This window comes from Boleophthalmus pectinirostris, unplaced genomic scaffold (assembly GCF_026225935.1).
Source record: "Boleophthalmus pectinirostris isolate CB_2022bp ecotype Guang Dong unplaced genomic scaffold, ASM2622593v1 HiC_scaffold_20, whole genome shotgun sequence".
Taxonomy (NCBI): domain Eukaryota; kingdom Metazoa; phylum Chordata; class Actinopteri; order Gobiiformes; family Gobiidae; genus Boleophthalmus; species Boleophthalmus pectinirostris.
Genome location: NW_026571153.1, coordinates 3,554,364 through 3,580,565, shown reverse-complemented (window position 1 = coordinate 3,580,565; position 26,202 = coordinate 3,554,364). Strand labels below are relative to the sequence as shown.

General features: G+C 41.3%; 1 protein-coding gene across 2 annotated transcripts in view; it reads left to right on the top strand.

Moving 5' to 3' along the window:
* Nucleotides 1–26,202, top strand: part of tbc1d14 (TBC1 domain family, member 14) — a 103,570-nt gene that overhangs the window by 12,012 nt on the left and 65,356 nt on the right. Inside the window, exon 3 of one of the 2 annotated variants that reach the window (XM_055156534.1) lies at nucleotides 948–1,581. In XM_055156534.1, coding sequence (XP_055012509.1) covers nucleotides 948–1,581 — 634 coding nt within the window. Of the gene's footprint in view, nucleotides 1–947; nucleotides 1,582–10,023; nucleotides 10,175–26,202 lie in introns of those variants that run through there. The other variant, XM_055156535.1, reaches the window with a different exon arrangement.

The window sequence follows — 26,202 nt, the reverse complement described above, 5'->3', positions numbered from 1 at the left end:
GCATCGCAGTCACGGAAGTCACGGAAACAGGAAACGGCCGTTATCCGTTTTTTCCATTCTTCATTTAAACACAAAATCGAAAACGAAAAAAACGAATCGTTATCCGTTTTTCATTTTGGTTTTGACAAATAGCGAAGAAAACTGTTGTTTTTTCGTTTTCTTATTTTTGGTTTTATATGAAAAAGAATGAACGAATGATACACGGATCATGTCGGCAACTCGTTACTAATACCAAGCTCTAGTGGTAAAGTGGTCTTCCTGTGTCTGGAGTTATGACTTTCTAATGGAAATCCTGACCCAAAACCTGGAGAAAGTTCCCAGAGAGCAGACAGATGAATACAAAAAGTTGCTGGTTTAAATCCTTCGTTTGTCGTATGGGGTAGTAGGGATGTAACAATAATCGAAATATCGTGATGTCTCATCGTCAAGTCTCACAATAATATCGAGTGCCACTGTAATATGACATATCGTGAAAATGTATCGAGGTTTGGATCTCATTATAGCGGATTTATTTTAACCTCAAGACCTGCTTACATAATACGAGACGAGATCAGAGACTGGGTCCACGAGAACGAAACAAGACCAGATTTTAACATAATTCCTAATATTTTTACATTTTATGATTGCCAGTTTCCAGTTTAGTCCTCAGAATTATGATTGTTTATTATTTTATTTCATATTTTGCCATTCTAGTACTGCTTTTTGCAACTGTAAGACTTGCAACTCGCCAACACTTAACCTGTTTTTTGGTCAAGCTAAATTTAAACACATGGAATCAAATCTCAAGAGATCATTTTTCTCTTGTGTGCACGACCTTGTGGCGATTTTTGTCTCGTGAGATTTTGTGACGCGAGATCTTGTCCCATCCCCTAGTCCTGGGTCAAGACAGATTTTGCTCACAGGAACTTTTAAAGATGTCATTAAAACCGTTCTGTCTTCTCTTCCAGGCGACTCCGGAGGTGTCATCGTCCAGAACGGCTCCGCGCTGAAGCACAATGGCGTCGCCGAGCTCCCCGTCCACAACCTCCACATCGCCGCGCACCACTTCAGCCCCGCCCACCACTTCTTCGAAAAGAGCTACTCCGACCAGGACAGCCACAGCTTGACCTCCCAAGACTCCGGCATTCCCACGTTGGAGATCCACCCGCCGGAAATCCTCGTCCACCACAACCGCCAGTCCCCCGACCGCGACGCGCCCGCCACTCTGTCGCTCGACGACGACAGCAGCAGCGACGGCGTTCACAAATCCTCGACGTTCCCCCGCAGCGGCTTCGACTCCGTGCGCCTCTTCAGCCCCGGGATCCGGCTCTCCGCGAACAGCGCCAACGCCGGGGGCCTGAACCGCAGCGACGACATCTCGGTGTGCAGCGTCTCCAGCATGAGCACGGAGCTGTCGGCCTCCAACGAGGACATGCTGGACTTCACGGTGACGTCGGACTCCAGCGCCATCGTCACGCTGGAGACGGACGACGGCTGCGCGGCGCACTTCTCCGACGTGACGCTGTCGTCCTCCCCGGAGACGGCGTGGAGCCCGGCGAGGCAGGAGAAGAAGCCGGGCGCGCTGGCGAGTTTGTTCAGCAGGCGAGTACAAGCAGAAGTTACTCAACAGCGGTTTAGCCACGCCGGGTTTAGCCAATGTTTCTCAAAGCACCTTATGTGATGTAAGAGTAACAGCCTGTGTACTGCGGGAAGGTATTAACCGGCCGAGAGTTCACTGCAGGGCGAAATGTGCGACGCTGTTCTAACTTAAAATAGACAGATTTTGATATAAAGGCCCTATAGTTTGCAAAATGGATGTGAGCTTTAAAAATCCGTGTATCATTGGCTTTTCAAAATAAAACAAAAAATAAGATGGTGACAAAAAACAACTATTTTCTTCATTATTTGCCTCCAAAACCAAAATGAAAAAACAGATAATGATTTTTTATTTATTTATATATTTTGATTTTGTGTTTAAATGAAAAATGGAAAAAACGGATAACGGACGTTTCCTGTTTACATGACTTAAACTGTGATGCCGGACTGGACCAGGACTGAACCAGGTCCGGGTCCAGACCAGAACCAGGTCCGGGTCCAGACCAGAACCAGGTCCGGGTCCAGACCTGAACCAGGTCCGGGTCCAGACCAGAACCAGGTCCAGGTCCGGGTCCAGACCAGAACCAGGTCCGGGTCCAGACCTGAACCAGATTGGGACTGGGACCAGGTCATTGACCGGAACCAGACAAGGACTGAGTTTAGGACCAGGAACCGGACCAGGACTGAGACCAGGCTTGAGACCGGGAACAGGACCACACTGAGACCGGGAACAGGACCACACTGAGACCGGGAACAGGACCACACTGAGACCGGGAACAGGACCACACTGAGACCGGGAACAGGACCACACTGAGACCGGGACTGAAAATGGTTTAGTCCTGGTTTAGTCCTGTTTTGCGCCGCATACGGACTGAACCAGGATTAAAAGTCCGGCATCGCAGTCATGAAAGTCACGCAAACGGGAAATGGCCGTTATCCGATTTTAAACACAGATTTTAAACACGGATTTTAAACACAAAACTGAAAAAACAAATCTTTATCCGTTTTTTCATTTTGGTTTTGGAGACGAATAATGAAGAAAACTGTTTTAGTTTGAGAAACAAATGAACGGAATGACACACAGATTTTTAAAGTGCCCATACTACATTATTTTTAAAATTTTTGTTATAAAGTTCCTCGTCAAAAACACATCTGGTTGGGATGTAACAATAACCGAAATATCGTGATATCGTATCGTCAAAGTTCTCACAATAATATCGTGGACCATCACAATATATCGAATTACAAGTCTCTTTGCTTAAATGAAGAGTTATGGTGCAACAATAGATTAAAAATGACAGAGGGAACTACATAGACCATGATCCTTTGCTCCATTTCAGTGCAGACTAGTCTTAGTTCTTTGGATTTGGCATTTTAAGAGGAAAAAGTCGCATGTTCACAGTTTTGTTCACCTCTACGAAATACCGTAATAATGTTATAATGTTGTTACCTCCTCAAAAACAGACCTGGAGTGTTTTGTTTCATTCGCACGTGTTTGATTAATCCTTTTTTATTAGTCTGTCTACATTTAAAAGCTCAAAATGCTCTGGTCCACCTGCCTCTTGATTATTATTATATCGACTTACCGTTCAATACATGACGGATTGGATAATATTTGGAGCTCAGTATTTATTGTTCGTACATTTTCTGTGCATTAGTGTTGAGATTGTTATTATTTTATTGTAATACAGTAAGATTTGAGCTGTAGGAAGTTGAATAAGTGTCTTTTATAACTCATTATCGGTTCATTCTGTTGTTTATTTGTGGCAGCTCAGGCCTTTTGAATGAAACGGTCTATTTAAAGTTTGTTTACTAGGTTTATTGTTGCATTGTTGTTATTGTGTCAGTGGCATAAAGCAGTTTCGCGGCGTAGCTCGGTCTGTGGCAATACATCCTGCTTTGAAATTTGTTATTGTGACACACCTGGTTCCACCTCGTGATGTCACGTAGTGGTGGTTTTCACGTTAACAACAGCAAACTGTGAACTTCCTCGAGATCTGTGGAGAGGTGAGGCTTTAGTAAGTGAATATACGCAACAAGCAGCAATAAGAATGTCTGTAAATAAATATGTGTAATGCCATACTGTGGAGTATGGCCTGACTGATATATCGGTTGGTCGATATTATCAGCTGATTTGGACACTTGGCGTCATATCGGCCCATATTGGCTAGATTTAGGCCGATCGTCCACGTGAGCAGGTTATACCTCGTTATAAAGCTTAGACTCTCTATATTATGTCAATTTAATCCAATTTACAGACAGATAAATGTCCAAATATGTGGCGCCGCATCAGTATTTACCTGCGGAGTCATTTGTCAGAGTCTGTGAGGCCATACTGCCCCAGTCACGTCATTCACTTGCGCTTGTTTACACACACAGCTGCTGTCATCATGCTGGATTATATTATATTTACGGATGATCATTTTGAGTCTGGATTAAAAGGACACTCATTAGTGCAGACTTGTGATCTGAGAGGAGCCTGTGTGAGGCTGAGTGTAGCAAATGTGACATTGGGTTTTCCACATAAAGCGATAAACTGTACATGGAAACAAACAGGAGACTTGCCGTCCACAAAAGAAGTTGCACACTCCACCTTTTTAAAAGCGTTTTTGATCTGCTTATTTATTTGTTTATTAAGGGCATCACAGTCGCACAGATGACACGTCAGATGCATCGCTATGAGTGTTTTAGCACAAGTGCTGGTTTTCAACACCTGTCTGTAGGGAAAAAAAAAGGCTACACGCATAAAAACAGACAAGACACATTGGTTAGATGCTGATAAGAAATATTAGCCAGGATGGCGCCACCTAGTGCCTCCGCTCAATTTCATTTCTCTCCAGTGACTACATCAGGAATCAGAATACACTACATCAAGGGCCACAAATCTAAACACAGATGAAGCAGAGGGCTGATCAAGGGCTGTAGACTGGAGCTCAATACAGTGAATATTTAAATATGTGCATGTTTAACACGTTAGAATGAACCATCATCTTTACTCATGTTAAGATCCTTAAAACCACACAGTAAATATTAAATATGAGCTTTATCAAGGTAGATTTCAAAAAACATGCAGTAAAAAGGTCATTTCTAATTGATGCTTCCTTGCCTGGAAGCCTGAGGGGTGAGGAAAATTTGTCTGAGGACCGCATTTGGCCCACGGGCCATAGTTTGAACATACCTGCACAAGACGGTTCGCAAAAACCCCGGAAGTGTGAGTTCGGGCACCAGCCAATCAGCGAAGAGTCATATATTCTGTGTTGTCAACGATTCCCGAGATCGAGGATTTAAAGCCGGAACAAAGAGAATGTTTGGTGAATTTTATAAAGGGGAAAGACGTTATTGTCCTTCTTCCTAAGGGATTTGGGAAAAGCTTAATATACCAGTTAGTTCCGTTAGCGGCGCATTACATACGTCACGACCAAACAGCAGCGATTGGTTTAATAAAAAAAGTACCCGCCTAAAGTCGAGTGAACGAACTCTAATTCTGCAAAGTCAGACTGTTTAAACTCATTCGGAATTACAAAACAAAACAAAACATATTTTATTTTAATTTTTTGACATTTTTTGTAAGGCAGCCTCACTTTTTCATTGCTTAGTCATAACATAAACTCTTCCTAGTCTGAGCAGCTCGTCAAAACAATGATATTTACTGATTTTTATGAAGAAATACAATTAATATTTTGCAGAATTGAGCATTTTCTGTTTCTCGTGTGGCCCCAAGAACAAAATATTTGCCCACACCTGGTCTAAATAAGCAACAAAACTGTAGCTGTAACAAAATAATTTAGTAAAATAAAGCAAAAAAATACAGTATCGATATATCGCCAAGAGTATCATCACATTAAACGACATTATATACCGATATTTCAATATTTTTGCACATCCCTACTTATTATTTGAGGACAGTTAAGACGTTTAATCAAGCCACTTTCGGACAGAAGACAGCACAGGCCATGATTCAAGTCCCATTATTGTTTTTATTAATACTCAGCAGCGGCCGTCGTCATTTCCATACTGTGGTTGAGTCGTGGCCGGGCTTGTTCCACTTTCACTGCGCACACAACACGGCCACTTCTGCTTCACTCTCTGCTCTGAGAAGCTGCAATTTGGCCGCGTCCTGTATGCAAACGACTGGAACTGCATACAAAAATTCAAAACAGTTCCGTACTAAGACTAGAAAATAAACAGGTCATTCCTGAGTTTGTGCTACATTCCAGGCATTACTTGTCGATAGAAGCAAAACACAAACAAGAAAACAGGTTGTGCAGATGATAATGATAATGTTTCAGATCAAAATGCATAGGAGATATAACTCTGATATGATGTCTCTTCATCCGGTGTCCTTCTGCAAAACATAAGATAAAGAAGATTATTATTCTGAGAGACATGCAGGCGACACAATAACATCCCCGTGAGTCGAGCAGGAGGCCAAAACTCCACCAGAAAAAGCTACAGAGTGCATCCTTTAAGGCTCAGGATGAGAAACATTTGTAAATTGAGAAGAATAAAGTAGAGCAGGAGTGTCAAACTCACATTCACAGAGGCCAAAATTAAAAACTGGGTCTAAGTCGTGAGCCAAACTAAATATTTATTGAAAAATTTCAACATCTGCATGTTTTCTCTTCTTTCAAGATATGTAATGTTAAACCTTTTTTTATTAAAATAAATTTTTAATAATAGTTTTGCTTAATCATTGAATCCAGAACAAGCAGAATATAAAACAATAACTACATTTAAATAAATAATGTCTCTATAGTCTTTCTGTAGCCAGCAGGGCAGCTCTAATACAGATTTGATATGATCTCGCGGGCCAAATATAATTATATTGCGGGCCAAATGGGGCCCCCGGGCCTGAGTCTGACATGTCTGAAGTAGAGTTTTGACCTGCTGCCTGTTCTCAAAAGAGTTTAGGTTATGGTTAATTTAAGTTAAACATTAGTAATCTCAGTGCAGTGAAAAGTTTGGCCAAAACTGAAGATATAAACACTAAAGTCTATCAGAAAATTATTTGTCCATGCAGCAAGATCATTTTACTTGACAAGTTATCTTAAATAAACAACCTCTAGACTGGAATGAAGCATCTCAGAATTAGTAAGTAGATAATAAATCTGAAAACAAGATGAATAACCTGATATAAGGCCCCGTTCACACTAGTGTGTATTCCAGTCTTTTTTGTTGTGGATGCAGTGTTTGTTCACACTAATCCGATGGAAAACGGCTTCAGAGACGAATTCATTTGAGTACAGATCTGATCCAGTGGACTCCTGAAAACACTGATACTCTGATGTAGGAGCTCTAGTTTTGTCCTTATTGGACCACGTCACTGTGACTTGGGCCTTCCTGATTCGCTGGGTTCGTGACATTGGTCATGTGACGCTGTTGCGGAAAACAGTTTAAACAAACCACAGACAAGTGGGAAACAGCATAGGTAGAACTGTTTTCACGCTTGCCATCCTCTTTGGCTCGAAACTGGCTGCTGCAACTTCAGACACGGTGCTCCACTTCCTTGTTTTTATCGCCCACATGACGTCGTGATGTCAGCCTAGTCATGTGACTAGTGTTTCAGGTGGTCTCGAGTTACTGTGTGGATCATGTCTGGACGCAAATCGTTTCCGATACTGTGATACAATGATTTGTTTCAGTGTAAACATAACCCTAGTTTTAAAATCTTGGCCAGATCAGAGAAATTCGCAGTGTAAAACGACAAAACATTTGTGATTTTGACATAATCATTTCACTAGTCAGTTTATAAACTCATAATCTACACAGACGCCGATCTCGGTTTTAATTCATTTCATGTGCTTCGTTCAGTCTGCTGATACAGTATCGATATCATGGGCTGCTGTATCGATATATCACCAAGAGTATTTTTTGGTATATTTTACTCAATTACTTGTTATAGAGCTACAGTTTTGTAGCCACTCTTATGTAATAGATGACGCCCCCTAGTGCCGCAGCTCAATTTCATTTCTCTCCAACGACCAGTTCAGGAATCAGAATACACTAGACGATTTGCAAGAACCCTGGAAGTTGTAGACCACACACCAGCCAATCAGTGAAGAGCTATGAAGTCATGACGTCAGACTTGTTGTGTCTGTCTGGGTCCATTTTGCGGAAGAGCACAACAGTAAACAAAGCGTCGAGATGGATGTAGACGAAGACAGACATTCTGTGTTGGCGACGAGAGAATGTTTGATGAATTTTATCACGTCACAACCAAATAGCAGCAATTGTTTAAATAAAAAAAGTACCGCCTACTGTCAAGCGAACGAATCCTAATGCTGTGAGGTCAGACAGTTTCTACGAAGTGAAACTGGATGATGAATCGGGCTACACTTTTGTTGCTTGTTTAGAGAAAAGAAACTTGTTCATGCGACACATTTGACATTTTCACTGTTTTGATGATTAAAATTTGTATTAACTTTGCACAAGACGTGGTTTAACAAAGACTTTTAGTGTCACAAAGATGATTTTTTTAGCCTTTATTTTTATTGAACCGTATCGAGTCCCCAGCAGTAACTCGGCTCTGCTTGAGACCTCTTCAAACGACCATATTTCTTGCGCTTGTCTGGAGAAGAACCCACCCAGGCTCGTGTGAAAGGCCCAGGTGTGAAAACCACAGGGTGCAGAGTCCTCGCCTCCGAGCGTCGAGAAAGACTTCCTGTGTGCACAGACAGGCCCAGACGAGGAGAGTCCATAAAGCCCCGCGTGGCTCCATGACTGGGCCGGTTTGGGAGCGGCCGCAGTAACTTCTATGTGCTCTGGATTTAAGGGATTATTCATTTCATTACGTTGTGTTTCTTTTTTTTTTTTCTTTTTTTTTATTCTGATGGAGGTTTGTCACTTACACTTAGAAACGTCGACAAAATTTACTGATCCACAAGAGAAATTATTTGGACACGATAAAATATAATAACAAAAGAGTAAAAAATATAAATGGTAATAAAACAACTCTAAATAAGTAGCAAAAAAGAGCAAGAGTTTTATCTGTTCCATAAGGGTGAGTTGTTGTACAGTTGTAGGGAGTATTATCTGTTCTTGTACAGTTGTAGGGAGTATTATCTGTTCTTGTACAGTTGTAGGGAGTATTATATGTTCTTGTACAGTTGTAGGGAGTATTATCTGTTGTTGTACAGTTGTAGGGAGTATTATCTGTTCTTGTACAGTTGTAGGGAGTATTATATGTTGCTGTACAGTTGTAGGGAGTATTATCTGTCACATAAGGGTGAGTTGTATAGGTTTAGGGAGTATTATCTGTTGTACAGTTGTAGGGAGTATTATCTGTTACGTGAGGGTGAGTTGTTTTACAGTTGTAGGGAGTATTATCTGTTGTACAGTTGTAGGGAGTATTATTTGTTGTTGTACAGTTGTAGGGAGTATTATCTGTTGTTGTACAGTTGTAGGGAGTATTATCAGTTACATAAGGGTGAGTTGTTGGACAGTTGTAGGGAGTATTATCTGTTGTACAGTTGTAGGGAGTATTATCTGTTGTACAGTTGTAGGGAGTATTATCTGTTCCATAGTGGTGAATTGTTGTACAGTTGTAGGGAGTATTATCTGTTGTTGTACAGTTGTAGGGAGTATTATCTGTTGTTGTACAGTTGTAGGGAGTATTATCTGTTGTACAGTTGTAGGGAGTATTATCTGTTGTACAGTTGTAGGGAGTATTATTTCTGTTGTTGTACAGTTGTAGGGAGTATTATCTGTTACATAAGGGTGAGTTGTTGTACAGTTGTAGGGAGTATTATTACAGTTTGTATTATCTGTTGTACAGTTGTAGGGAGTATTATCTGTTGTACAGTTGTAGGGAGTATTATCTGTTGTACAGTTGTAGGGAGTATTATCTGTTGTACAGTTGTAGGGAGTATTATCTGTTGTACAGTTGTAGGGAGTATTATCTGTTGTACAGTTGTAGGGAGTATTATCTGTTTGTACAGTTGTAGGGAGTATTATCTGTTACATAAGGGTGAGTTGTTGTACAGTTGTAGGGAGTATTATCTGTTGTACAGTTGTAGGGAGTATTATCTGTTGTACAGTTGTAGGGAGTATTATCTGTTGTACAGTTGTAGGGAGTATTATCTGTTGTACAGTTGTAGGGAGTATTATCTGTTGTACAGTTGTAGGGAGTATTATCTGCTATGTTGTTTTGTATTGTTATTGCCCTCATTCTATTCAGTCAAATCCTCGGCTTTTCACTTTTATTTTTATTTATTTATTTTTTCTTTTTCTCGTACATTTTAACTGTACTTTGCAGCGGCAGCGGCAGACACGGCCTCGCACTAAACGCCCTCTCTGACCTCTCCCCTTTGGCACGGAGGAGCTACTTATCCTTCCCCTCCTTCCTTCCTTCCTTCCTTCCTTCCTTGTGCCTGTTTCTCCTGCGCGAGTGGGAGGGGCCGTGGAGCGAGGGAGCGAGGCGAGGGCTGCTGCTCCTCGGGACTTTACTCACTCTGCTCCACGAGCCAATGGGACCAGCAGCTCCGGGGATTCACTAAAGCTCCGTTTCTGGCACGACTTTCACATTGTCGGGTCGTTGTTTTTTTTCGGCGACTGACGGAAAAATAATGGCAGTTCCTTCGCTGGTTCTCTACACGGACAGGTAGGAAAGCGCGTCGGGACTGATTTATTTCTTTTTTTTGGGAATAATAACAACCATTTTCGACAGGTAAGGGACGAAAACAGTTTGCATGCCTTTGCTCCAGAAGGTCAGAAGTTCAATTCCTTTACGTGAAGCATTTTTCTTGCCACACTGGGAAAAAAAACAAACAATATTTAGACAAGTTAAAATGACTTAAATCAAGAACGTTTGACAAGTGAAATAAGAAACTAAAATTAAATGTTGCTTGAACTAAGAACGATCATTTTAAGTGCAAAAAGTGGTTGTTTTTCTTGTTTTTAGTATCGGCAAGATGTACTTTTGTACTAAAAATTTGGTTCCGTTGGTGTTTTTTGCGAAAACTTGGCCAAAATTTAAGATATAAACACTTAAATCGACCAGAAAATGACTTAAAAGTAGTGAAATTATCTTTATTTATTTGAGCAAAGTTATCATTCTTAGTTCAAGCAACATTCGATTTTGTTTCTATTAGAGCCCGACCGATATATCGGTTGGCCGATATTATCAGCTGATATGGGCAACTTTAGGCATATCAGCTATCGGCCGATATGCTTGCTGATAGGGGCCGATATTTCACGTGGGCATGTTATACCTCGTTATAAAGCTTAGACTCTCTACATTCTGTTCATTTAATCCAATTTACAGACAGATAAATGTCCTAATATGTGGCTCCACATCAGTATTTATCTACGGAGTCATTTGTCTGTGTCCGTACTGTCCCTGAACACACCACAGAGTCGCGTCACTCACGTGTGGTTGTTTACACCTGCAGACACAGATCCAAACACTGAGATATATTTCTTTTTACGGACAATCTGTTTGAGTCTGGATTAAAAGGACATTTATTAGTGCAGATTTGTGATGTGGGAGGAGCCTGTGTGAGCGGTGAGTGTTGGAAATATGTCGACTCTGAAGCTAGTTTTTGTCATTTGTTATGGGTTAGCTGCTGTAGCTCCCGCACATAAACAGACTGTTTTCTATTGGTCTGTTCTAAAGTGACTATGTTGGCCGTATATTTGCTACTGGACCTGCACTGATATGTAAATGAGCTGTGAATAGACGTGTGAATTATGACATTTGCGCATATAATTAATTACCGCGGCGCGCACGTATTTACGGCTAAAGAATAATAGCGCTAGTTTCTTTACTAGTTATGGGTCCGTCGCGAACGAAATGACTCTTAGAACCGGCTCTTTGAAGGGAACGACGGGAGCCTGATCCTTATTGGGAGCCGTGTTTTCTCTTTCTCTCACTTTTTTTCTCTTCACGCCGCGTGCAGATTCGTGGTTTGACAGCGGCAGCGGCTAAAAACGAAACTTTGAGAAATTTGCGTGTACGTAGGATTAAAAAAAAAAAAAGAGCATATTTGACTGTAGTTTAGCATAAAATAAATAAGTTCCGGTTTAGTCCTTTTTCAGTCCTGGTTTAGACCTGGTTCAGTCCTGATTCAGTCCTGCTTTAGACGTGCTTTAGTCCTGCTTGCAACAAAACAATCTGAAGAGCCACTTGGGAGCCAAAAGAACCAGCAGCTTTTAGTGAGCCGAGCCAAAAGAGCCGGTTCTCTAAAAAGAACTGGAATACCCATCACTAGTGTCTAGAATGTGATGTAAAAATGCCATTAAGCCAAACTACTGTCTGTAAATATGATGTAAAGAGGCAGAATAACAATAAATGTTGCCTAAATAAACCCAATTTAAAATCCACTAGAGCCAAACCTAAGTTTTTTAAACAATTCAACATTTACAGTGAATTTTTACATCACTAAATATATCGGCGATTATATCGGCAGCTCCAACTACCATTATATCGGTTTCATATCGGCCACAGCAAAATCCATATCGGTCGGGCTCTAGTTTCTATTGTAAGTGCAAAAAGTTTGGTTCCGCTGGCAGATAATTTTAGTTGTCAAGTGAAATTTACTCAAATCACAATAAAACTTTCTTAATTCAAGTCATCTTAACTTGGCTAGGTTTAGTTTTTTTGCAAAAGCTTGGACAAAATTTAAGATATAAACACTTAAATCTGTCAGAAAACGACTTAAAAGTAATGAAATTATCTTTATTTATTTGAGCAGATTCAACTTAACAAGTAAAGTTATCGTTCTTAGTTCAAGCAACATTAAATTTTCTTATTTTAAGCGCAAAAAGTTGTTGTTTTTTCATATTTTAAGTACAAAAAGTCTTATTCCGTTGGCAGATTATTTTACTTGTCAAGTGAAATTTACTCAAATCCCGATAAAACTTTCTTAATTCAAGTCGTCTTAACTTGACTAGATTTAGTTTTTTGCAAAAGCTTGGACAAAATTTAAGATATAAACACTTAACCAGAAAACGACTTAAAAAAGTAGTGAAATTATTTTTCTGCACGGACAGATAAAGTTTTAGTTGACAAGTTATCTTAAAGTAAACGACCTCTAGACCTAAGTCGATAATAAAACAATCATGAATAACCTGATACAAGTTTTAAAATCTTGGCCAGATCAGAGAAATTTGTCGCGATTCTAAAATTTCTCTCCAATCCCGACCTTTCTTTCTTTAGACAATAGAACAGCATTTTCAACATTAAATCATCGAGCTTTCTTTTATTATTTTATTTCCACGTGACTTAAATCCCTCTTTGTTTGTCTTTGTTGAATTGTCTTTATCCAATTTTTTTTTTTTTTTTTTTTTTTTATCTCTACAGTAGTATTTGGCCTTCAGCTGGAGCCTGGGGCAGTGTCCTCTTGCCCTCACGTGTTTTTATGACGTGAAGTAAAAGTAAAATAAAGAAAAGTCATAAAATATAAAATCTCAGCCATAAACAAAGGTCACATAAAGGTGAATTGCTGTACAGTTGTAGGGAGTATTATCTGTTGTACAGTTGTAGGGAGTATTATCTGTTGCTGTACAGTTGTAGGGAGTATTATCTGTTGTACAGTTGTAGGGAGTATTATCTGTTGTTGTACAGTTGTAGGGAGTATTATCTGTTGTACAGTTGTAGGGAGTATTATCTGTTGTTGTACAGTTGTAGGGAGTATTATCTGTTGCTGTACAGTTGTAGGGAGTATTATCTGTTACATATAGTTGTAGGGACTATTATATATCACATAAGGATGAGTTGTACAGTTGTAGGGAGTATTATCTTACATAAGGGTGAGTTGTTGTACAGTTGTAGGGAGTATTATTTGTTACATAAGGGCGAGTTGTACAGTTGTAGGGAGTATTATCTGTGACATAAGAATGGGTTGTAGGGAGTATTATCTGTGACATAAGAATGGGTTGTAGGGAGTATTATCTGTGACATAAGAATGAGTTGTAGGGAGTATTATTTGTGACATAAGATTGAGTTGTAGGGAGTATTATCTGTGACATAAGAATGAGTTGTACAGTTGTAGGGAGTATTATCTGTTGCTGTACAGTTGTAGGGAGTATTATCTGTGACATAAGAATGAGTTGTAGGGAGTATTATCTGTGACATAAGAATGAGTAATACAATTGTAGGGAGTATTATCTGTCACATAAGGGCGAGTTGTTGTACAGTTGTAGGGAGTATTATCTGTTCCTGTACAGTTGTAGGGAGTATTACCTTTTGCTGTAGAGTTGTAGGGAGTATTATCTTTTCCTGTACAGTTGTAGGGAGTATTATCTATGACCTAAAGGTGAGTTGTACAGTTGTATAAGGGGAGTTGTTGTAAAAGTAAAAGAGTTGTTATTGTTTGGAGTGAAATGAATCATGGGAAATGTAGTTCCTGATGTTTATAATACGTTTAAGCAAAGGAACTTGAAAAAAATTGATATATTGACAGTCCACGATATTATTTTAAGACTTTTGACGATACGATATCACGATATTTTGGTTATTTTTCCATTCCTAACTACCACGTGAGTTCTATTTTTGTTTCTCAGTTGAAAGAATTGCCTTTTTTTTTCATCTTTAGTGTAGTATTTGGCCTTCAGCTGCCCGGTTCTGTAAAATCCGTAGCCCGGAGTCACGTTCTCTTGCCTTTACGTGTTTTTATGATGTGAACGCTCCGTCCTGTGCGAGCTTGTTTGGCATTTCTCTGCCAGGTGTCCCCGCTGTTTGCTCAAGGATACGCTTAAGCCGCTCCGACATCTCATCAGCGTATTTGCACAGGACTTATCGTGGGCATTTCTTTCCTCCACAAACCACAGCGATGCAACAGAAAACAGAGCAGCAGCAGCAGCGGCGTCGGCCCGTTCCACCCGTGCGCTCAAGCGGGACCCGCCAGGTTTCAGTCACGTTGCGACACTTTTCGATGGAGGTTGCACTTCTGACTTTGAGGAATTGTGGTTCGCAGTAAGTGAAGAATGTTTTTGGGAAACGTGAGGCGAAGAATCAGTGTGACATTGGTTTATTTGCTTTTCAAAATAAAATCAAAATGAAGAAAAGGGAAAAACAAACAAACAAACAAACAATTTTCTTCATTATTTGTCTCCAAAATCAAAATGAAAATACGGATAATGATTTTCAGGACTAAAACAGGACTAAAACGGACTGAACGAGGACCGATCCCACAACTAAGCCTGGACTAAGCCTGGACTAAGCCTGGACTAAGCCTGGACTAAGCCTGGACTAAGCCTGGATTTAAACAGACTAAACCAGGACTGAACCGGGGCTGATCCCAGGACTAAACCAGGACTAAAACAGGTCTAAAACAGGACTGGTCCCAGGACTGAATCAGTACTGAACCTGGACTGATCCCAGGACTGATCCCAGGACTGATCCCAGGACTGATCCCAGGACTGATCCCAGGACTGATCCCAGGACTAAGCCTGGACTAAGCCTGGACTAAGCCTGGACTAAGCCTGGACTAAGCCTGGACTAAGCCTGGACTAAAACTGGACTTAAACAGACTAAATGGGGACTGATTCCAGCACTAAAAGCACTAAACTAGGACTAAACCAGGACTAAACCAGGTCTAAAACAGGACTGGTCCCAGGACTGAATCAGTACTGAACCTGGGACTGACCCTGGACTAAACCCAGGACTAAAACCCAGGACTAAACCCAGGACTAAACCCAGGACTAAACCCAGGACTAAACCCAGGACTAAACCAGGTCTAAAACAGGACTGACTGTTGGGATGGGCCCGGAGGTGCGTCCTGATTTAGTCCTTGTTCAGTCCTTGTTTAGTCCTGGTTTAGTCCTGGTTTAGTCCTGGTTCAGTCCTGTTCAGTCCTGGTTCAGTCCTGGTTTAGTCCTGGTTCAGTTCCTGGTTCAGTCCTGTTCAGTCCTGTTCAGTCCCTGGTTCAGTCCCTGGTTCAGTTGTCCTGTTTAGTCCTTGTTCACTGGTTCAGTCCTGGTTCCTGGTTCAGTCCTGGTTCAGTCCTGGTTGAGTCCTGGAGTCCTGGTTTAGTCTGGTTTAGTCCTGGTTCAGTCCAGTCCTGGTTCAGTCCTGGGTTTAGTCCTCCAGTCCGGGTTCAGTCCTGGTTCAGTCCCTCCTGGTTCAGTCCCTGGTTCAGTCAGTCCTGGTTGGTTCAGTCCTGGTTTAGTCCTGTTCAGTCCTGGTTCAGTCCCTGGTTCAGTCCTAGTCCTGTTCAGTCCTGGTGTCCCTAGTTCAGTCCTGGTTCAGTCCCTGGTTCAGTCCTGGTTCAGTCCTGTTTAGTCCTTTAGTCCTGGTCCTTCAGTCCCTGGTTCAGTCCTGGTTCAGTCCTGGTTTAGTTTCAGTCCTGGTTTAGTCCTGGTTTAGTCCTGTTTGTCCTTTCAGTCCTGGTTCAGTCCTGGTTTAGTCTGGTTTAGTCCAGTCCTGGTTTAGTCCTGGTTTAGTCCTGGTTTCCAGTCCTGGTTTCAGTCCTGGTTCAGTCCTGGTTCAGTCCTGTTCAGTCCTGGTTCAGTCCTGGTTTAGTCCTGGTTTCAGTCCTGGTTTAGTCCTGGTTAGTCCTGGTTTAGTCCTGGTTCAGTCCTGGTTAGTCCTGGTTTAGTCCTGGTTTAGTCCTGGTTCAGTCCTGGTTTAGTCCTGTTTAGTCCTGTTCAGGTCTGGTTTAGTCCTGGTTCAGTCCTGGTTCAGTCCTGGTTCAGTCCTTTAGTCCTGGTTTAGTCCTGGTTCAGTCCTGGTTTAGTCCTGGTTCAGTCCTGGTTCAGTCCTGGTTCAGTCCTGGTTCAGTCCTGGTTTAGTCCTGGTTCAGTCCTGGTTCAGTCCTGGTTCAGTCCTGGTTTAGTCCTGGTTTAGTCCTGGTTCAGTCCTGGTTCAGTCCTGGTTCAGTCCTGGTTCAGTCCTGGTTTAGTCCTGGTTTAGTCCGGCATCGCAGTTTAAGTCACGAAAACAAGGAAACGTCCATTATCCATTTAAACACAAAATCTGAAAAAACACAGTTACCTTTTTTTTTTTTTTTTCATTTTGTTTTTTTAGACAAATAATTCTGGTTTTATTTTGAAAAACAAATGAACGAATGACACACCGGTTGCTAAAAACTGCACTTTGAATTCTACTCACCGTAGCTTTAAAGTTTACTCGAGTTCATCGCGTCTGTTTATAATTGACTTTTTTCTTGTATAATCGGTGATTGTGAGATAAACGACCGTAAACCGGAGGTCACAAAGACATAAGCGGATAATAAAATACATAATCAAACGTAACAAAATGGCTTCTCGTCGTCACGTTTTTTGGTTTTGTTTTGATTTTTGCGGTTCATTTGTGTGAGTACAGTACATATTTGAACTTGATTGTCTACATACCTGCACTGGGTCTAATCTGATCAAATGGCTGCAGTGACGGTGGGACTTGTACTTCTGTGGTTAGAGATGTAACGATAACTGAAATATCGTGATATCGTATCGTCAAAAGTCTCTCAATAATATCGTGGACCGTCACAATATATCGAATCACAAGTTCCTTTGCTTAAATGCAGGTTTTACAGCAGCAACAGCTTATAAAACATAGGGAACTACATTTCCCATGATTCATTTCAGCCTAAACAATCTGAAGAGAGATGTACAGCAACTTGCCTTTGTGTAACAGATAATACTCCCTACAACTGTACAACTCACCCTTATGTGACAGATAATACTCCCTACAACTGTACAGCAACTTGCCTTTGTGTAACGGATAATACTCCCTACAACTGTACAACTCATCCTTATGTGACAGATAATACTCCCTACAACTGTACAACTCATTCTTATGTGACAGATAATACTCCCTACAATTGTACAACTCACCTTTATGTGACAGATAATACTCCCTACAACTGTATGGCTCATCCTTATGTGACAGATAATACTCCCTACAACTGTACAACTCCTTTTATGTGACAGATAATACTCCCTACAACTGTACAACTCACCTTTATGTGACAGATAATACTCCCTACAACTGTACAACTCACCTTTATGTGACAGATAATACTCCCTACAACTGTACAACTCACCTTATGTGACAGATAATACTCCCTACAACTGTACAACTCACCTTATGTGACAGATAATACTCCCTACAACTGTACAACTCACCTTTATGTGACAGATAATACTCCCTACAACTGTACAACTCACCTTTATGTAACAGATAATACTCCCTACAACTGTACAACTCATCCTTATGTGACAGATAATACTCCCTACAACTGTACAACTCACCTTTATGTGACAGATAATACTCCCTACAACTGTACAACTCACCCTTATGTGACAGATAATACTCCTACAACTGTAGAACTCATCCATATGTCACAGATAATACTCCCTACAACTGTACAACTCACCTTTATGTGACAGATAATACTCCCTACAACTGTACAACTCACCCTTATGTGACAGATAATACTCCCTACAACTGTACAACTCACCTTTATGTGACAGATAATACTCCCTACAACTGTATAGCTCATCCTTATGTGACAGATAATACTCCCTACAACTGTACAACTCACTTTTATGTGACAGATAATACTCCCTACAACTGTACAGCTCATCCTTATGTGACAGATAATACTCCCTACAACTGTACAACTCACCTTTATGTGACAGATAATACTCCCTACAACTGTACAGCTCATCCTTATGTGACAGATAATACTCCCTACAACTGTACAACTCACCTTTATGTGACAGATAATACTCCCTACAACTGTACAGCTCATCCTTATGTGACAGATAATACTCCCTACAACTGTACAACTTACCTTTATGAGACAGATAATACTCCCTACAACTGTACAACAACTCATCCATATCTAACAGATAATACTCCCTACAACTGTCTACTTTGTTCATTGACACTTGTGCTACGTTCAGACTGCAGGGCTTAACGCTCAATTCCGATTTTTTTGTGAAATCCGATGTTTTTTCGAGGTCGTTCACATTTCCAATTAAATGTGACTTGTGTGTGACTCCAGTGTGAACATTAAACGGCCCAAAAGTGTCCCACATGTGACACTGGAGACACGACGACGTCAACCGCAGCGAGCGTCTCTGTGTTTACAGAAGTTGTCCAAACATGGACGCAGCATCGAGCACCTGGAGATTTTAAAGTTCCTCTCGTACCGGAGCCAGAACATGAACAACTTACTTGTTTTAAGGAGGAGATTGAGAAGGAGAAGGACGAGGTTTTTGGGGGTTCGTGGTGTTTTGTGGGACAGCGGCAGCGACGTCCATAGAAAGAAACGTGTGGGTGCAGAGTCACAGCTAAGAGTGTTGGGATTGATATTGCCATTCCTACTTCAGTGCAGAATAGTGACATTTGTGGCTTGTTGATAACGTGTAGGTGGGATGAATGTGACCTGGGCATTCACACTGAAGTCACATGTCAAAAGATCAGATATGTATCGGTTTCAGGAGCACATATCCAAGTGTCCTGGGTTACACAAGAAAAAATCAGATCTGTGTCGTTCACACTGTCATTAAAAGATCAGATACCGGAGCAAAGGAGCGAAAAAAAAATCAGGCTGCGTTCAGACCGCAGCCTGAAGTGACCCAAAACTGATTTTTTGGCTTCTATGTTCCTGTATCTGATCTTTTAATGACAGTCTGAACCACACAGATCTGATTTTTTCAAATGTGACCCAGGACACTTGGATATGTGCTCCTGAAACTGATACATATCTGATCTTTTGACATGTGACTTCAGTGTGAACGGACAAAGTGCATTCATCCACCTACACGTTATCAACAAGACACAAACGTCACTATTCTGCACTGAAGTAGGCGAAAATTGTTAATGAACTCTGTGTCACTGAAGTGAAGCACATCACCACTCACCACTCTTGGCTCCGTCTCCACATCCACACGTTCCTTTCAACGGACGTCGCTGCCGCTGCCCCACAAAACACCACGACCAAAAACCTCGTCCTTCTCCTTCTCAATCTCCTCCTTAAAACAAGTAAGTTGTTCATGTTCTGGCTCCGGTACGAGAGGAACTTTAAAATCTCCAGGTGCTCGATGCTGCGTCCATGTTTGGACAACTTCTGTAAACACAGAGACGCTCGCTGCGGTTGACGTCGTCGTGTCTCCAGTGTCACATGTGGGACACTTTTGGGACGTTTAATGTTCACACTGGAGTCACATACAAGTCACATTTAACTGGAAATGTGAACGACCTCGAAAAAACATCGGATTTCACAAAAAAAAATCCGAATTGAGCGTTAAGCCCTGCAGTCTGAACTAGGGATGGGCATTCGATGAAATTTTCTTAATCGATTGTCGGAAGAATTAACGATCGATTATCGATTAATCATTAATGTTTTTATATTAAAATGATCATCATTATTATTACTATCTGCACTAATCTGCATAAATAAATTCAACTTTACGACATATAAACTGTAACGACTCTAGAGCCACATCAATCCGTTTTAGATTATATTCTGTTTAATTCAGTTTTGTTCAACTCTCACAGAAACGAAACTTAAAACTGCTTCACTAATTTGCATAAACTGAGCGAAGATAAAACTACAGCTCTTGTGTCGCTGATGTGGTTCAATTTCTGTAGGATTAAAAGACATGACTCAGGTGAATACAGGTTAGTGTGACCATATTTGCGTTTGTCAAAACCAGGACAGCGTACGGGGGAGGGGGGCGGGGCCTCGTCATCGACATTGAGCGACTCTCACCTGGTAAAACTTTTTCCCACTGGACACAGAAACATATGTTCCTGCTTTATACACTGTGCACATGGACTCACACTTGTCCCGAACGCAACGGAAAGTGTGGAATTTCTTGTATAAATCATCGTTAAATACACATTTGTGCTTCGGTTCGTTACAGACTGACCCCACTGTTTGTTGTCTCGCTCCTTCTGATGCAGAGACACATGTACACACCTGTTTGGTCACAACACACAACAACCTATATTCGATTTGTCGATTAAAATTAACGTAATCGATGAAATTCTTAATGATCAATTATCGATTAATCGATTAATCATGCCCATCCCTAGTCTGAACGTAGCCTTAGATGATATAGTGCCTTTTCTTTGTGGATTTTGCATGTTCTCCTCACGTCTGGGCCCTGGGGTTTCTCCTCTAACTCTAAAAACATGTCCAGTACTTGTCCCCGATAATGGGATTCCAAATCTCAGTGGGACTTCGTAGTTAAATAAAGGTGAATTATTAACCAGCCTCATAAACGGGCTATTCTTGGTTTCCTTTGTGGCTGAACAAAATAACTCGTAACTCTCGGGAAGGTACAAGTTTTTGTATTTTACACTACAAAAACCCTGTGCTCGTCACTCATCTGAACGATAATATCTTAGTTTTTGAAGTGGTGGCCGAAAAAAACTGAGTAAATCAAAACATTCGCAGCTCAGTTTACATTTCAGCTTTCGGCTTTTTTAAACCTGAAAATTTGGAAAACTATCGCTTGTCTTTTTCTTCAGCCCGCAAAAATTCTTGTTCTTATCTGTGTTTGTAATGAATCTTTAAGAATGAGGAACATGTTGGCTGTTGGCCTGATATGTGCTCTCTGTTACGGTAACAAGAGGAAAACTATGCAGCCTGACGTGAAATCAAACGAGGAGGAGGAGGCGGCCGCGGTGTGACTTGTTAAAAGTTTGAAACACTCACAGAGCAGGAATTCAACAAGTGCGTCTTCCAGCGAAAGCAGACCGGGGTGTTACCTTTTTATACAACGTTGGCAAATCGTGTGGAGGAAGAGGAAGAAAGAACATGTAATTCTAAAAATGTGAGCTAATGAGGAAGGGGAGGCGCAATTTTGTGCGGTTTTAGACTTTATTTCATCATCCTAACTTCTGCTACTTGCGCTTTTGCTCTTTTTGTTTTTATCTTTGTAGTGATTTGTAGTTTTGTTTTGGTCCAAGTTGGGCAATAAAACAAACAAAAAAAAACCATAAGGATCATTCATCAACAATAGATCTTTTTCGCAATGACCAGAAGTGTCGCAGAATTTCCGGTTAATGATTTTCTGTGGCAAAATATCTGTGTAAATGTGTGTCGTTTTCTCCGGCGGCTTCATAAATCTGCCCCATCGCCAAATCTTCAACCAACAACGTCCACAAAAGATAAACATTCTAACATGAAGAATTTATCCACAACTATTAAGAGAAAAAAACAAAACTATTTGAACTCTAGAATCAGTCTCAGTGAACAAGTTATTTCTGTTTTATTCATGACCATAACGGCAGCAGGATATCTAAGAATCTGTCTCCCCAAGAACAAAACTCCCAAAAGAACACTTGGACTCAAACCCCCTCGACTAGTCCAAAAAGAACTTGTCTTTAGCGTTTCACGAAATATGCCTTTTGCACTTTTACACTATTTTTTATTTATACACATGGGATTGAGAAACACAACTTTGATTCTTGACATGTTTTTCGTATGAAGAATTGACAATGAACTTTTTTGAACTTCACTAATGTGTCGTCGTTGTAAGTTTTGGTCTTTCTTCTCTTGATAGTTGTGGATAAATGATTCATGGGAATATTGATTTCCGTTGTGGGTTTTGTTGGTTGAAGATTTGGACATGGGGCAGATTTATGAAGCTGCTGGAGATTACGTCCAGCATGATTCATCGCAGCATTAGGATTTGTTGCCTCGACAGTACTTTTTTTAATTTAACCGATCCCTGCTGTTTGGTCATGATGTATGTAATACTCCGGAATGCGGATGTGTCCAAGTAATCACCGATTACTTGGACACATCCATTAAACACATTTCTTAATCTGCAATACTGGACTTTTGCGCCGCATACGGATTGAAAAAGGACTGAGACCGGGGCTGAGACCGGGGGCCTGAGACCGGGGCCTGAGACCGGGGCCGAGACCGGGGCCGAGACCGGGGCCGAGACCGGGGCCGAGACCGGGGCCGAGACCGGGGCCGAGACCGGGGCCGAGACCGGGGCCGAGACCGGGGCCTGATTCCTGATTCAGTTCTGGTTTAGACCAGGTTTAGTTCTGGTTTAGACCAGGTTTAGTTCTGGTTTAGACCAGGTTTAGTCCTGGTTTAGTCCTAATGTAGTCCTGTTTTAGTCCTGGGATCAGTCCTGGTTCCGTCCTAGTCCTGGTCCCGGTCTCCATCCCGGTCTCCATCCCAGTCTCCATCCCGGTCTTGGTCCCCGGTCTCCGTTGCAGTCCCGGTCTAGTCCCGGTCTAGTCCCGGTCTAGTCCCGGTCTAGTCCCGGTCTGTCCCTGGTCTAGTTCCTGTTTGGTCCCGGTCTCAGTCTCGGTCTGGTTCTGCTCTAGTCCTGGTCTAGTCCTGGTCTGGTTCCGGTTTGGTCCCGGTCTGGTCCTGGTCTCAGTCCTGATCAGTCTACAGGGGCGCACCTCCGGGCCCGTCCCGACACTCCTGGTTTAGACCTGGTTAGGTCCTGGTTCAGTCCTGGTTAAGTCCGGAAACGGGAAATGGTCATTATCCAATTTTTTTTTTATTTTGGTTTTGGAGACAAATAATGAAGAAAATAGTTATTTTTTCATTTTCTTATTTTTGGTTTTACTTTGAATTAACAAATGAACGAATTGAGTAGCTTCAGCTGAGTTTGTTTAGGGGCCAAGTTCTTTCATCATCCTCCTCCGAGACAAACCGGCGTTCAAAGGTCGAGCGCTGAGAGCCGGGGTCACGTCGAGTCTTTAGTCACGACTTTTTCCTCCCTCCAGCTCAAATCTAATCACAATTTTTCAACGGTAAAGAGTTTTTTCGCGAGGTTTCATCAAGGCTTCTATGTTCCTTTTACCGAAAATGATCAACACATGAACTCGCAATTGTTGCATTTGATGTGTCACCTTGTCTGGTTACTTTCATCTCATTCAGAAGCGTTTTACAGCTCTGATCTGCTTTTAATTAAATCTCCGGCACTGTCTGCGCCGATGGATGCTTGAATAAACACCTGAAAAAGGGGAAGGTTTTTCAGTTTGACATTTAATTAAAAAATCCTCCTTTTTTTTTCTTCAGGATACAGCCTACTGATCGTCACTGCCATCTATTTGATCTGATTAAAATGGTTAAAGGAAGGGCATCTGGCATAAAGCACCTGTCAAATCGTCGCGTTACCGTGTCGAACCTTTTTAATATCGATCTAAAAACGACGTAAGAAAAGAAACGAATCCCCTCTGACTTCCCGGTTGAACAATTAAGAGCCGATTTTGGCCAATCCCTTCCATCACAACAGTCTACACGTCTAAATCCCGTGTGTATAACGTTAAGAAAAATGAAATTAAAATAAATGTACGGAGCAGTGGTGGGTGTGTACCGGGGATTGGTGAAAATGGGGATTGTCAGAGCGTGCAGGAGAACAAAGATTACTCAAAAATGCATGAATCACTCTGAATACAACTTCGAGAAAGCGGAACAACTTCTTGAAAGTCAATTTAGTATGCCGTATTTTTCGGATTATAACGCACAGTATCAGTAACATTGAATTTTCTTGTCGATTTTCATAAATAAGTCACATTAAACGAAACAAACGGACGACACTTGAGACTGATCCTTAGTCCAGGCGTCTACGATCCATCGGCAGATCGTGGCGTAATTCGCCCGGCGTTTCCTCCCTTTCTTGGTGAATGTGTTTTATGAATGTGAATGTGGGTGGCTCGTTTGTTTGTTTTTTATTTCCTACAAGGACGACTCAAATATACACTGAGTAATAATGTGTTTAATGCAGCTTTGCGCACATTTGTTTACGTTTTACAGAGACGAAACTTAAAGGTTGTATGGAGGATTTTTTGTTTGTTTCAAATTGTCAATGAAAGTTTAAAACACCATTACAGGGACGCAGCAGCCTTGTAATTATGATGACCAAAAAAAAAAAAAGAATGAAAATCTATTAACTGTGGATGTAGTGAGACCAAATAAACATCAGCCAATAGAAAATGAGGCAGCCTCGTTTTCTATTGGCTGTTATCAAACTCCCTATGTTTCTAGTGTAATTGACTCGTGGCGCGCTGGGATTATGTGGTTTATGCAGCGGTTCTTAGAGGCTTTTTCAAACTGAAGCTTCCTCGCAGTTCGCACAAAGTTTGTTGCGATGGCGGACGAGAATCCACGACCAGTTCGCTGCAAAACAAAGTCGGTTTTTGAGGTCGCTGAAAGAAGAAGAGAAGGGGAAAAGGAGCGAAGACAAACTGAGGTGATTCTTGGAGATTCTTTCCAGCGATGGCGCGACTGAAGCAGACGAAGGGACTAAAAACTGAGGTGTCGGTCTCTAAATTATTTCTACAGGGAGCTGTGGAGGAGGAAGGTGGTGTCACGCATGCGCTACATTTGAAAAAGGACTGTCGCTGGATTTCTCTTTCCTTAAAAAAAATCCTCTATACAACCTTTAAAACCACATGGCTCATTTGCATAAACTATAAGCGCTGAAAAAAAAAAAAAACAGCTCGCTCCATGTGTCGCTGACAGTTGTCATGTAGAAGCAGAGGGAGGACCCAAAACGCAGGACTGTTTTTAAAGTATTTAATAACAAATTCATAAATCCAAAAAATCCAAAACTCGAAACTAAACCGCCATGACACGAGACAAGATGAGACTCCAACCTATTTTACCAATGGACCAACAAAGGGCAGAGGAGAACACAGGTGAAACACTTTAGGGCGGGGCAAACAATCAAGACAAGAAGTAAAACTCAAAACTACAAGCAGACACGACAAATGTCTAAATAAAACACCAAACTGAGCAAATACAACCACTACAAACATGAACCATGACAACAGTAATTTGGGCTTTACTCCTCGAGGCTCCTGACTACAGTCGCCGTAACGCTCCGACAATCCATCAAGTGTTGCGGCTTCGTAGTTTACCAAAGTCGTACTAAAATATGTTGACAGATTTGTGAGCGCCGTGTACCACATAAAATCAGTTTGAGGTCAGTAAACATAACCAGAATTAATACTGTTACGGCCCCAGATAGATTAGATTGTAATTTGTTTTGTATGTTATAAATTAGCCTGCTGACACACCTTGATTTCTGCTGTGGGAGCCCTCGTTTGTGATTGGTGGGGGTAAGTCTACACCCACCTCACCTGCAGCCACCGCCCCCTATGTAAGAAGATTGCCAGCACCTGATCGGGGCTGCTGGCTTTGGTGGCCAGTCTGCCATTTTGTGTTCATGTGTGTAGTTTAGTTTAGTTCTGTTTTGTGCCTTTTTTTGATTTGGTCACTTGATTCTGTTTGTGGGCTTATGTGGTTTAATTTGGGGAACTTGTGTCTTGGTTTCGTGTGTCTTCCTTAATTTTACCACTCGTTTTTTGTAAAGCCTGCGTGACCCCTTTTGTGGCACAAAACTGTTTATTCCGTTGTTCTGTTTCTTAGTTTAGGTTATTTTCTGTATATTTTTAGTCTTTTGTTAATTTACCTTTTACATTCCTGTTAATTAAACATTATTTAATTTATTCCATTTTACATCTTGGTTTTATTTTTGTTACTTCCCTCACCCCAACGAGCTGGGTCGTAACAAATACATAAGGCGCACTGTCGATTTTTGAGAAAATTAAAAGATTTTAAGTGCGCTTTAGCCGGAATTCAGACCAGGAGTGTCAGCAGCACGTAACTTTGGCAGAGCTGCATTCGCGCATACTTTTAAAAGCTTCAATTTACACCAGAGTCAACAGATCTGCTCCTGTGACTCCAG